This window comes from Bombina bombina, chromosome 11, assembly GCF_027579735.1.
Source record: "Bombina bombina isolate aBomBom1 chromosome 11, aBomBom1.pri, whole genome shotgun sequence".
Taxonomy (NCBI): domain Eukaryota; kingdom Metazoa; phylum Chordata; class Amphibia; order Anura; family Bombinatoridae; genus Bombina; species Bombina bombina.
Window position 1 is genome coordinate 102,790,773 of NC_069509.1, and position 13,561 is coordinate 102,804,333.

Sequence of the window (13,561 nt, forward strand, 5' to 3'; positions counted from 1 at the left end):
AATAAAGTAGACCCAAAGTTACAAGGACTCCTCCCATTCACAGGCCCGATTAGAGCCTGGCAGAAAATATGCAAACACCTATTGATTTCACCATGCAAATCCAAATATTTGCCACTCAGAGGCAATCCGAATTTTATGCCAGGACTCACCACCAAACCCTTTAAAGTATGGGAGCAGAAAGGACTCAAACAAATTCATCATTTACTGGCACAAGACAATACCACATTAGCTCCATTTGCGGGACTAGTAAATAACTATGATATACCAAGACAGCGCCATTTTGCCTACTTACAGGCTAAACACTACATGCAAACCCTAATAGACTCACAAGCAATGGGACACCACACAACAAAAATAGATAGAATAGTCAATTGGGCCAAACAGGGTATCAGATCCATAACACCCATCTACAATCTACTTCAAGAAACCCTAGGTGACACAATGATAGCACAATTGGCAATAGAGTGGTCACATAGACTAGAATTAACTATCTCAGACACCCAAATTTTAAAAAGCTTTGCTATTGTCAAAAAAACTACCCTCTCAATGGACATAAGGGAATCACATACGAAACTCATACACAACTCATACATTACTCATAAGGACTACCAGAAGTGGGGATCCAATGAACCACAAACTTGTAGAAAATGCCACCACCCAATACCAGACCTCCTACATATGATGTGGAAATGCCCACTTCTGCAAAAATTCTGGCATATGACATCCCACTGGCTAAATAATATATGTAACACCCAGACAAACTCACCCTGGAGGAAGTGTTATTTTTAGACTTCAAACATGCTACTAAAATACACAAGAGACTGATAGGAAACACAATCCTGATGGCAAGGAAACTCATAATTTGTAACTGGTTGGAAAAGAGACCCCCAACACTCACCATGCTAAAACATGCACTTACCTGCCAAGTATTATGCAAACAAGCAGACTCTTTAGGTGACATAAATTCAAGAACAACCAACTTTATTATGAAATTGGAGCACTACATACATTAACTACCTATCACAACCCAGAAACAGATTATAGCAGCCCTTAGAAACACAGAACATATCTTAAACGCACAACTCAGAGGGGAATGGCAGTTATGGACCTAAATGTTCTAAGAGGGGGCCAAAGGTAACTCCCTAATAGAGGTCACTGGAAAAGGACATTAAAACCAAGGGACTCACCCAAGAGAACGAAGTGGACAGGACTCAAAGAGAGTATGTATTAATGCAAAGTTATCTGAACAGAATTAATACTGTTGAATCCTATAAGTTAACTCAGCTATGTTTTAAATTTAATTTATTTTATTTTGTTTGTTTAATTTACTTTTCTTAGAAAAGTGGAAAATATGTGAATGATACCTTGTTACTTTAATATACTAAGTCAATCTTTAGAGCTATCTAATAAGAAAGGACTACAATCCAGGTTAGTAATGAAATAAGATGACACAGTCTCATAAACTGGAAAGGAGATCCCCAGAAAATCAAACTGATGGACATCATATTCATATGACCGAAACATAAGGACAATATCAAATACAATTGGACTTTCTGAAATGAGACTCACAAGCACAAATTACAGATTATATGTCCTAACAATAAACCAATGGCATGTGTATATCATGAATCTCTCTGTTAAAGTTAAATGTATCTAAAACAAGGTAACTTAATAAAAAGACATTTAAAAAAAAAAATACTAACACAATGGTATTTTCCCCCAACCCAGATAATCAAACAACATTTTTGTGGAGCCACCGATAGGTGTTGTATGGGGTGCTCCAATAAGGGGACATGTTACATACATGGTGGAGTTGCCCTTTAATAAGCCCATTAATTAATTAATTAGGAATAAGCTTGCAGATGATTACCCACACAAAAACCAAATTACTAAAGCGTAGTACTACAAATACATAGATTATATGTTTATCGACTTTTTATTACTGTTGATTTTTATTTTTTTTTGGTTTGATTTGATGTTTATAATGCCATATAACTGGGAAGATGACAATGCTATACCTAGACTTGCTATTTATAGCAGTATACGCCTTATTGTATGATGCTGTAATTGCAGATTACCTTTGTATTGTATTTTCTTTTCCATTTAAAAAACAATAAAATGAATAAATAATAAGTTAACATTGCATACATAAACAAAAAAAAAAAAACTTACTCGTCAATGAACTAAATGGCAGGGCAAAATGTACCAGCAAACATGATGTGAAAATGACAGCTCCAGTGCTGCTCTCACCTCTTTCTCGTGCTCCTTTCTAAGTGCCAGATAGTTGCTCTTCAGGACAATGAATTCATTAGCCAGATCTTTGCGGTTGTTCTCCACTGAATGCAGACGATCTTTTACTATTGTATATTCTCCACTCAACTTTTCTTTTTGCAATTCTAGAGACATGAGTTGGTTTTCCAGATTCAAAATCTGCAAAGGATGTACATTAATAAGTTAAAAACAGCTGTAAATACCACAATAAGTTAAGCAGCTAAGAATGGAATAAATCAAAATGCGGTATTTTATGCCATCAGTGATTTCTGCTATAACGTGTTGTAATTCCTTGTGTTTTTAATTTAACAAAGCTTCTAGCCCCTCCCCCCAAAAAAACAAAACAATTTTACAGCAAACAAGTCTGACAGAAGACAAGGCTAAACTTAATTGTGTTTCAGGGTCAAGCTCTCTAACAGCCTTCCTGTAGTAAAAAAAAGGTTTATGACATCCACAGGTTGTTAAAAAAAAAAAAAAACTATTATCATAGTATATATCTTTAAAATATATAGCCCATTTACCAAACTGCACACAACTTTCAGAAAATACAACAGTGTGTTTACAGCAAGAGACAAAACAATAATATCTCATATCTATGCATTAAGAGGACATTAATGTTTAAAATATCTTAATTACATGTTTTAAGTATTTAACACTATTTTTGTTTGTTTTGATGTCCAGGAACAGAAACATTGAAAGAAACATTGAAAGCCGTAATTTATTTATAGTACGGTGTTCAATTAGACATAAGTAAGCTTTTGCACTGATTAGTTTCTGAAGTGCATTTCAGTCCATCTGACAACAGTAGAAATAATATTATTTTTAGAGTTTAATTACAGGAAATATTGACCAGAAAATGAATAGCAGAACAGTGTATTGCAATGGTATTTATTTCTTTTTTGCTATGCATTATTGAACATTTTATTCAGAATTACATATTCAGTTTATTTTGCCTTTAACCACTTTAATGTGGAAAATGACACATGCTTAAAATTCCCTTTTCTGTGCACAAGACCATGGGGTATATTTATCAATGTGCGAGCGGACATGATATGAAGTAGCGTATCATGTCCGTTGCACATCAATAAATGTCGACAGCATACGCTCTCAGCATTTATCATTGCAATGCCGCCTCCTGCAGATTTGTGGCCAATCACACCCTAGCAGAGGGTGTCAATAAACCCGATCGTATTCTATTGGGTTGATTTCTGTCCGCTGCCTCAAAGCAGGCAGACAAGTTATGGAGCAGCGGTCTTTAGACCGCTGCTTTATAACTTCTGTTTCCGGCAAGCCTTCCATACGGAGCTTGATAAATATGCCCCTATGTGCCATCATACAGCAAAGGGAGGGTTTTCTTATTCTTGGTATTCCTGATGCAATGAAATGCATGCCAAAAAAAATGCCCAGTACAGAAGCACTTCCTCATTTATAGTGGCACAGGGTGCAGAGGTTCTTACCAAGACCATATTTAACAGATTTTGACGTCAGATAAGAACCCTAGGCCCAATAAGTCTGAACAATATTTCCTAAAAGTATAAACTTATGCTTAACCGAAAAAGTCCCCCATAGTGTTTGTCATTACCACCTCTTGTGGAAGTTTATTCCATGAATCAATAACCGTTTCTGTGAAGAAGTGCTCCCGCAAATTAATCCTGAATCTACTATCCTTTGCCTTTCAGATCATGACCCCTTGTTCTCAAATTTTTCTTTTTATGAAAAATACTCACACCTTCAGCTTTACTAAGCCCCTTAACCCCTTCACTACCAGGACTTTCAGAGAATAACTTGCCCAAAATACCAGAGAAATTTTAGCATTTTGCTATCACTCAATTTAAACAGAAATTGAGCCTTGTTTTTTGTTTATTTACCTGTCAAAACTATGTATATTTTTTAAGTAGACAACCCAAGGTATTGATCTAGGCCCATTTTGGTATATTTCATGCCATTTCTCTGCCAAATGTGATCATAAAATAAAAATTGTTAACTTTTTCACAAACAGTCGCCTAGATTACGAGTCTTGCGTTAGCCTTAAAAAGCAGCGTTGAGAGGTCCCAATGCTGCTTTTTGACGCCCACTGGTATTACGAATCTGGCAGGTACAGGTGTACCGCTCACTTTTTTCCGCGACTCGAGCATACCGCAAATCCATTTACGTCAATTGCATATCCTATCTTTTTAATGGGATTTGCCTAACGCCGGTATTATGAGTCTTGGAAAAAGTGAGCGGTACACCCTCTCCTGTCAAGACTCCTACCGCATTTAAAAGTCAGTAGTTAAGAGTTTTATGGGCTAACACCGTAACATAAAACTCTTAACTAAAGTGCTAAAAAGTACACTAACACCCATAAACTACCTATTAATCCCTAAACTGAGGCCCCCCCCCACATCGCAAACACTTAAATACATTTTTTAACCCATAATCTACCGACCAGACATCACCGCCACTTCAATAAATATATTAACCCCTAAACCACCGCACTCCCGCCTCGCAAACATTAGTTAAATTTTATTAACCCCTAATCTGCCATCCCTAACATTGCCGACACCTACCTACATTTATTAACCCCTAATCTGCTGCCCCCAACGTCGCCGCAACTATATTAAATTTATTAACCCCTAAACCTAAGCCTAACCCTAACCCTAACCCTAACACCCACCTAACTTAAATATAATTTAAATAAATACAGTATAAATAAAATTACTTCAATTAACTAAATTATTCCTATTTAAAACTAAATACTTACCTATAAAATAAACCATAAGCTAGCTACAATATAACTAATAGTTACATTGTAGCCATTTTAGGATTTATTTTTATTTTACAGGCAACTTTGTATTTATTTTAACTAGGTAGAATAGTTATTAAATAGTTATTAACTATTTAATAACTTCCTAGTTAAAATAAATACAAATATACCTGTAAAATAAACCCTAACCTAAGTTACAATTACACCTAACACTACACTATAATTAAATTAATTACCTAAACTAACTACAATTAATTACAATTAAATTAAATAAACTAAAGTACGAAAAAAACCACTAAATTACAGAAAATAATAAAATAATTACAAGTTTTTTAAACTAATTACACCTAATCTAATCCCCCTAATAAAATAAAAAAAGCCCCCCAAAATAAAAAAAAAATCCCTACCCTATACTTAATTACAAATAGCCCTTAAAAGGGCCTTTTGCAGGGCATTGCCCCAAAGTAATCAGCTCTATTACCTGTAAAAAAAAAGACAATACCCCCCCAACATTACAACCCACCACCCACACACCCAACCCTACTCTAAAACCCACCCAATCCCCCCTTAATAAAACCTAACACTAACCCCTTGAAGATCACCCTACCTTGAGACGTCTTCACCCAACCGGGCAGAAGTGGTCCAATCAGCCAATAGGATTGAGCTCTCATTCTATTGGTTGTTTCAATCCTATTGGCTGATTGCATCAGCCAATAGGATTTTTTCTACCTTAATTCCGATTGGCTGATAGAATTCTGTCAGTTGGAATTGAAGGGACGCCATCTTGGATGATGTCACTTAAAGGTACCGTCATTTAGTGTTAGTCGTCGGTTGCTCCGCGTCGGATGGCTTGAAGATGGACCCGCTCTGCTCCGGATGGATGAAGATAGAAGATGCCGCCTGGATGAAGACTTCTGCCCGTCTGGAGGTCCTCTTCTGCCCGGATTGGATGAAGACTTCTGGCCATCTGGAGGACCACTTCTGCCCGGTTGGGTGAAGACGTCTCAAGGTAGGGTGATCTTCAAGGGATTAGTGTTAGGTTTTATTAAGGGGGGATTTTAGAGTAGGGTTGGGTGTGTGGGTGGTGGATTGTAATATTGGGGGGGGTATTGTCTTTTTTTTTTTACAGGTAATAGAGCTGATTACTTTGGGGCAATGCCCCGCAAAAGGCCCTTTTAAGGGCTATTTGTAATTTAGTATAGGGTAGGGATTTTTTTATTTTGGGGGGGCTTTTTTATTTTATTTGGGGGATTAGATTAGGTGTAATTAGTATAAAATTCTTGTAATTATTTTATTATTTTCTGTAATTTAGTGGGGGGGTTTCATACTTTAGTTTATTTAATTTAATTGTAATTAATTGTAGTTAGTTTAGGTAATTAATTTAATTATAGTGTAGTGTTAGGTGTAATTGTAACCTAGGTTAGGGTTTATTTTACATGTAAATTTGTACTTATTTTAACTAGGTAGTTATTAAATAGTTAATAACTATTTAATAACTATTTTACTTAGTTAAAATAAATAGAAAGTTGCCTGTAAAATAAAAATAAATCCTAAAATGGCTACAATGTAATATATGTAGCTAGCTTAGGGTTTATTTTATAGGTAAGTATTTAGTTTTAAATAGGAATAATTTAGTTAATAATAGTAATTTTATTTAGATGTATTTAAATTATATTTAAGTTAGGGGGGTGTTAGGGTTAGACTTAGATTTAGGGGTTAATAACTTTATTATAGTGGCAGCGACGTTGGTGGCGGCAGATTAGGGGTTAATAAGTGTAGTTAGGTGGCGGCGACATTGGGGGTGGCAGAGTAGGGGTTAATAAATAAAAAGTAGGTGTCGGCGATGTTGGGGGCAGTAGATTAGGGGTTCATAGGGATAATGTAGGTGTCGGCGGTGTCCGGAGCGGCAGATTAGGGGTTAATAATAAAATGCAGGTGTCGGCGATGTCGGGGGCAGCAGATTAGGGGTTAATAAGTGTAAGATTAGGGGAGTTTTGACTCGGGGTTCATGTTAGGGTGTTAGGTGTAAACATAAAAAGTTTTTCCCCTTAGGAATCAACGGGGATGCGTTAGGAGCTGAACGCTGCTTTTTTGCAGGTGTTTTTTTTTCAGCCGGCTCTGCCCCATTGATTCCTATGGGGAAATCGTGCATGAGCACGTTTTGCCAGCTCACCGCTACCGTAAGCAGCGCTGGTATTGAGGTGAGATGTGGAGCTAAATTCTGCTCTACGCTCACTTTTTGCAGCTAACACCAGATTTAAAAAAAAATTTAATACCAGCGTTACTTTAGGTGAGCGGCACACCATTACCGACAAAAAATCGAAATCTAGCCGTTTAGGTTTCTCACTGAAATTATTTACGTACCGATTGTGCAATCATGGCACAAATGATTGTAAAAGCTTCTCTGGAATCCCCTTTGTTCAGAAATAGCAGACATATATGGCTTTGCCATTGCTTTTTGTTAATTAGAAGCCCGCTAATTGCTGCTGTTCACCAAACTTCTAATATTGTCGGCAGTGAAGGGGTTAATCAGGTAGTTTATAAGAATAATTTTAGCTTTAGTGTAGAGATTACCCACCCACCTTACATTTCCCACCACCTGATCCCTACCTTATCCCTCCCAAACAGCTCTCTTCCCTCCCTCACCATCATCTTATGTATTATATGTTTTGATATTTTCTGCAGTGTAGGATCCCCTCTTATCCTACAACCACCCTGATCCCTCCCAAACAGCTCTCTAATCCTCCCCCCTCTTACTAGTGTCTGCAATCTTAGGTACTGGCAGCTTCAGCTGCCAGTACCTAAGATGGCAGACACTAGTTGGAATACCTATAAAACACTTTCACCTAAATTACGAGTTTTGTGTTGTGGCTTTTAACGCTGAAAAAAATTGTAATTTCAGCATAATAGCCATGAACGCATATTACGAGTCATGTCGGTAGAGCTATACCGCAAGCATTTTAGCCTGTAACACAATGTCAATCCTGCACTTAAAAAAATGATGTTTTTGCGTGGGATTTCCATAGCGCCGGTATTACAGATTGTGCGGTGAGACTAAAATGCTTGCGTTACATGCTATACCGACACAATCCATACCGCCATCTGAGAGCAGTAGTTATGGATTTTGTGTAGCAAAAATATTTCACAAAACTCATAACTAAACTGTTACAAAGTAAACTAACACCCATAAACTACCTATTAACTCCTAAACCGCTGCCCTCCTGCATCGCAAACACTATTTAAAACTTATTAAGCCCTAATCTGCCACCCACCCACATCGCGTCTATTAAATAAACCTATTAACACCTAATCTGTTGCCCACACACATCGCCAACACTATTTAAATATATTAACCCCTAAACAGCCACTCTCCGACATCGCCGCCATTATAATAAAGTTATTAACCCCTATTTTGACGCTCCTTGACATCGCCGCCACTAAATTAAGCTGTTAACCCCTAAACCTCCGGCCTCCCACATCTCTGCCACTAAATAAACCTATCAACCCCTAAATCGCCGCCCCCCCACATCGCAAAACACTAAATTAAAATATATTCCCCTAAACCTAACACCTCCTAACTTTAAATTAAAATTACAATGTAACTCTATATTAAACTATAAATTAACCTAACTAATCTAATAAAATAAAAAATACTACCAATTAAAATATCTAAATTACAAATTTAAAAAATCTAACACTAAGAAAAAAATGTAAAAATCTAAATTACAACTAAAAAAAAACAAATCCTACGAAAAATTTAAAAAAATCTAAGTTTACCAAAAATAATTAACACTAAAACCACAAAAAAATAAGATTACAAAAAATAAACAAAATCATAAAAAATAAAAACAATTACGCCTAATCTTATAGCCCAATAAAAATAAAAAGTACCCCCAAAATAAAAACACCCCCTAGCCTACAATAAACTACCAATAGCCATTAAAAGGGCCTTTTGTAGGGCATTGCCCTAAAGAAATCAACTCTTTTACCTGTAAAAAAATACAAAGTCCCCCCAACAGTAAAACTCACCACCCAACCAACCCCCCAAAATAAAAAACCTATCTCTAAAAAAAACCTAAGCTACCCATTGCCCCTAAAGGGGCATTTGTATGGGCATTGCCCTTAAAAACTAAATGTATGCTTACCTGATAAATTTGTTTATTTCCGGATATGGTGAGTCTACGACGTCCTCAATTACTGTTGGCAATATCACTCATGGCCAGCAGGAGAAGGCAAAGAGCAGCACAGCAAAGCTGTTAAGTATCACTTCCCTTCCCACAAACCCCAGTTATTCGACCGAAGGGAAATGGAAAAAGGAACAATAGAAAGGTGTAGAAGTGCCTGACGTTTACTCAAAAATAACTGTCTTAACAAAAAGGGTGGGATCGGGGACTCACCATATCCGGAAATAAATAAATGTATCAGGTAAGCATAAATTTTGTTTTCTTTCCTAAGATATGGTGAGTCCACAACGTCATTAATTACTGTTGGGAACCAATACTGAAGCTAGAGGACACAGATGACTAGGCAGGGAGAACAAGACAGGCATACCTAAACAGAAGGCACCACCGCTTGAAGAACCTTACTACCAAGAGAAGCCTCAGCCGAGGCAAAAGAATCAAATTTGCTAAATTTAGAAAAAGTATGTAGAGAAGACCTAGTTGCAGTCCTGCAAAACTGGTCCACAAAAACGTCATTGTTGAAGGCTCAAAAAGAGGAAACAGCCCACAAGGAATGAGTTGTAATTCTTTTAGGAGGCTGCTGACCCGCAGACTCACAAACAAAACAAATTATACTTCTCAACCATAAGAAAGAGAAGTAGCCGAAGCTTTCTGACCCATATGTTTCCTGAAAAACAAACAAACAGGGCAGAAGACTGGCAAAAATATTTAGCCGCCTGTAGGTAGATTTTCAGAGCATACACAACATCCAGGTTGTGCAACAAACAAGGCCATAGAGAAAGAACAACAATTTCAATCTGAAACCACCTTGGGCAGAATCCCAACTTGGTATGAAGAGCCGCCTTATCAGCAAGAAAGATAATATAAGGCGAGTCACACTGCAAGGCCGAGAGTTCCGAGACTCCCCGTGCAGAAGAGAAGCAAAAGGAAACAAAACCTTCCAAGATAACAACTTAGAGGGATATTTATCAAGCCGTCAACCGCAAATACGCTGGAATTCCGCAGCGTAATTGTGGCAAGCTTGATTCGAGCTATTTATCAAAGCCTACAGACCGGCAAAAGTTGAAATTTGTGACGTAACATACGATCCGTTGGTCTCAATCCGACACAGATCGATGCTTACGTCATTACAGATGTTCCGAATACAAATTCGGCACTATCTGACACCTTTTGCAAGTTATCAACTTTCTAACAGGTACGCTCGCCCCTATTCCGGCCCAGAGTACCTGGTTTTCAATCCGCCACCCTGGAGGCCGTGGATGCCATAGGAATCAATGGGAGTCTGAAAGAAGTGAAAGCTTATGTTTGCTGTTGCCAGATATCCCATTGATTTCTATGGTAGAAAACAAATTATGTTTACACCTAACACCCTAGCATAAGCCCCGAGTCTAAACACCCCTAATCTGCCACCCCCGACATCGCCGCCACCTAGATAAAGTTATTTACCCCTATCCCGCTGCTCCCCAACACCGCTGCAACTAAATAAATGTATTAACCCCTATTCCACCGCTCCTGGAGCCAACCGCAACTAAATAAATGTATTAACCCCTATCCCTCCACTCCCGGAGCCCACCGCAACTCTAATTAAGTTATTAACCCCTATCCCACTGCTCCTGGACCCCTCCGCAACTAAGGAAATGTATTAACCCCTAAACCGCTGACCTCCCACATCACTACCACTTACTAAACCTATTAACCCTGAAACCCCCAGCCCCCCACATTGCCATAAACTAAATTAAGCTATTAACCCCTAAACCTAACAACCCGCTAACTTTACATTAAATATTAACTCATCCATTACTTATAATACATTTAAACTTACCATTAGAATTAAAATAAACTATATTAAACTACTAATTAACCTACCCCAACTATTATCTTACAATTACATTAAACTATATTAAGCTATTAATTAACCTACCCTAACTATTATACTAAAATTACATTAAAATTACATTTAATTAACTATATTACATATTTAAATTCCTAACCCTACTCAAGTTATTTAAATCTACTATAAAGAATTACTAAGTTACAAGAAAATAACAACTAAGTTACATAAAATAAAAAACACTAAATTACACAAAATAAAAAACACTAAATTACACAAAATAAAAAATAAATGATCAAATATTTAAACTAATTACACCTAATCTAATAGGGCTATCAAAATAAAAAAGCCCACCCAAAATAAAAGGATGTATGTCCTTTAGAATTAAAATAAACTATATTAAACTACTAATTAACCTACCCTAACTATTATACTAAAATTACATTAAAATTACAATTAAATTAACTATATTACACAAAATAAAAAAACACTAAATTACACAAAATAAAAAATAAATGATCAAATATTTAAACTAATTACACCTAATCTAATAGCGCTATCAAAATAAAAAAGCCCACCCAAAATAGAAAAAAACCTACAATAAACTACCAATGGCCCTTAAAAGGGCCTTTTGCGGGGCATTGCCCCAAAGAAATCAGCTCTTTTACCTGTAAAATAAAATACAAACACCCCCCCAACAGTAAAACCCACCACCCACACAACCAACCCCCCAAATAAAAACCTATATAAAAAACCTACGTTTTCCATTGCCCTGAAAAGGGCATTTGTATGGGCATTGCCCTTAAGAGGGCATTTAGCTCTTTTTCAGCCCAAAGTCCCTAACCTAAAATTAAAACCCACCCAATAAACATACTTGAAAACGAGAGAAATCTCAATGTATCCTTCCTGGTAAAATATTTTATAAATAAATAAAAAAGCCTAACACTAACCCCGAAGATCCACTTACAGTTTTCGAAGACCGGACATCCATCCTCATCCAAGCGGCAGAAGTCCTCAGCGAAGCCGGCAAAAGTCTTCATCCAAGCGGGCCAAAGTCCTCATTGAAGCTGGCAGACAGAATCTTCTAGCTTCATCCATCCAGCACGGAGCGGCTCCATCTTCAAGACATCCGGCGAGGAGCATCCTCTTCTTCCGACGTCTGTTGCAGAATGAAGTTTCCTTTAAATTACTTCATCCAAGATGGAGTCTCTTACATTCCAATTGGCTGATAGAATTCTATCCGCCAATCAGAATTAAAGGGGAAAAAATCCTATTGGCTGTTGCAATCAGCCAATAGGATTGAGCTTTCATCCTATTGGCTGATTCAACTACCCCTGTGACTGTAACAAGGGAACTAATTTCCAGATTTCCTTCCCAACCGTGGGAACAAAGAAAGACAACAAGATCTCTGTATGAGAGTTTGCTTGAAGAAAAGATAGCGCCTGAACCATTATGTCATCCAGGAAGGGCACCACAGCAATTCCCCGAAACCTGATAATTGGCAAGATAGCCCCCACTGGGAGCCGTGGCAAGGCCAAAGGGAAGAGCCACACTCTGAAGGAGTTTGACCGAAAGGCAAATCTCAGGAGCTTGGAAATATGCATCCTCCAGGTCTATGGTCATCATGACTGACTCTATTGGATCAAAGGAAAAAAGGAAACAATGGTTTCCATTTGAAGGACGGTACCCTGTGACTGTTGAGACACTTTAGGTCTAGAAAAAAATGAAAAATAAGATGCCGCACTTGACACAGTGGCAATACAAACTTCCATGTAAGTCCATTGATCATGAAAAGAGCAGCTATCCTCTCTAGGGATCACAGTTCTCTTAGCCAGAGTAGAAATAGTCCCTACTACGTAGGCATCATGCGCCATGATATTTAATGGAGACAGAGACAGGAAACATCTTTTTAAAGACAGGAGACAGGGGAAAAGGAATCCCTGACTTCTCCGATTCCTGTGAAAAATCTCCTAGCACGGTCTGGAACAGGAAAAACTTCCAAAGAGGAATCCTAGTATTTATAATGTTTAATAGATTCTTAGGGTTGACAAGGACAGGCGTATCGGAGTCACTCCAAGGTAGCCAAAACCTTGTTCAACAATACACAGAGGTTGTTCAAGCTTAAATCTGAAGGATACTACTTCAGCATCAGATGAAGGAATTATACTGTCCGAATCTGAGATCTCACCCTCAGAGGCTACCTACGTATCCTCCTCATCAGACCTATGAGGAAGGGCAATCTGTGTAGCAGCAGGTGGGACAGAAACCTTACCATCTGAATCTCTAATTTTCCTCTTGCCTTTTCCCTTTAGCATAGGAAAAGCAGATAATGGAGCAGATACCGCTGAAGATACCTGAGCAACAATTTCTGCAGGCAAATAAACTCCTCCAGGAGATTGAGAGGAACTGCAGGGCACTGCATGTGACACCAGTCAGGCTTGGGACGTTAAAGGAGAAAGCTGTGGCATTGCCATAACAGCATCATCCTGAGAGACATTAGGCTTAAAAGAAAAAAATGTATCTTTACTTTAA

The 13,561-nt window shown here is 37.7% G+C and overlaps 1 protein-coding gene across 1 annotated transcript in view; it reads right to left on the reverse strand.

Annotated features, from left to right (window-relative positions):
• The window catches only part of CCDC78 (coiled-coil domain containing 78), a 254,500-nt gene that overhangs the window by 173,270 nt on the left and 67,669 nt on the right, over positions 1–13,561 (reverse strand). Inside the window, exon 4 of the mRNA XM_053694328.1 lies at positions 2,251–2,430. Coding sequence (XP_053550303.1) covers positions 2,251–2,430 — 180 coding nt within the window. The remainder of the gene's footprint in view (positions 1–2,250; positions 2,431–13,561) is intronic.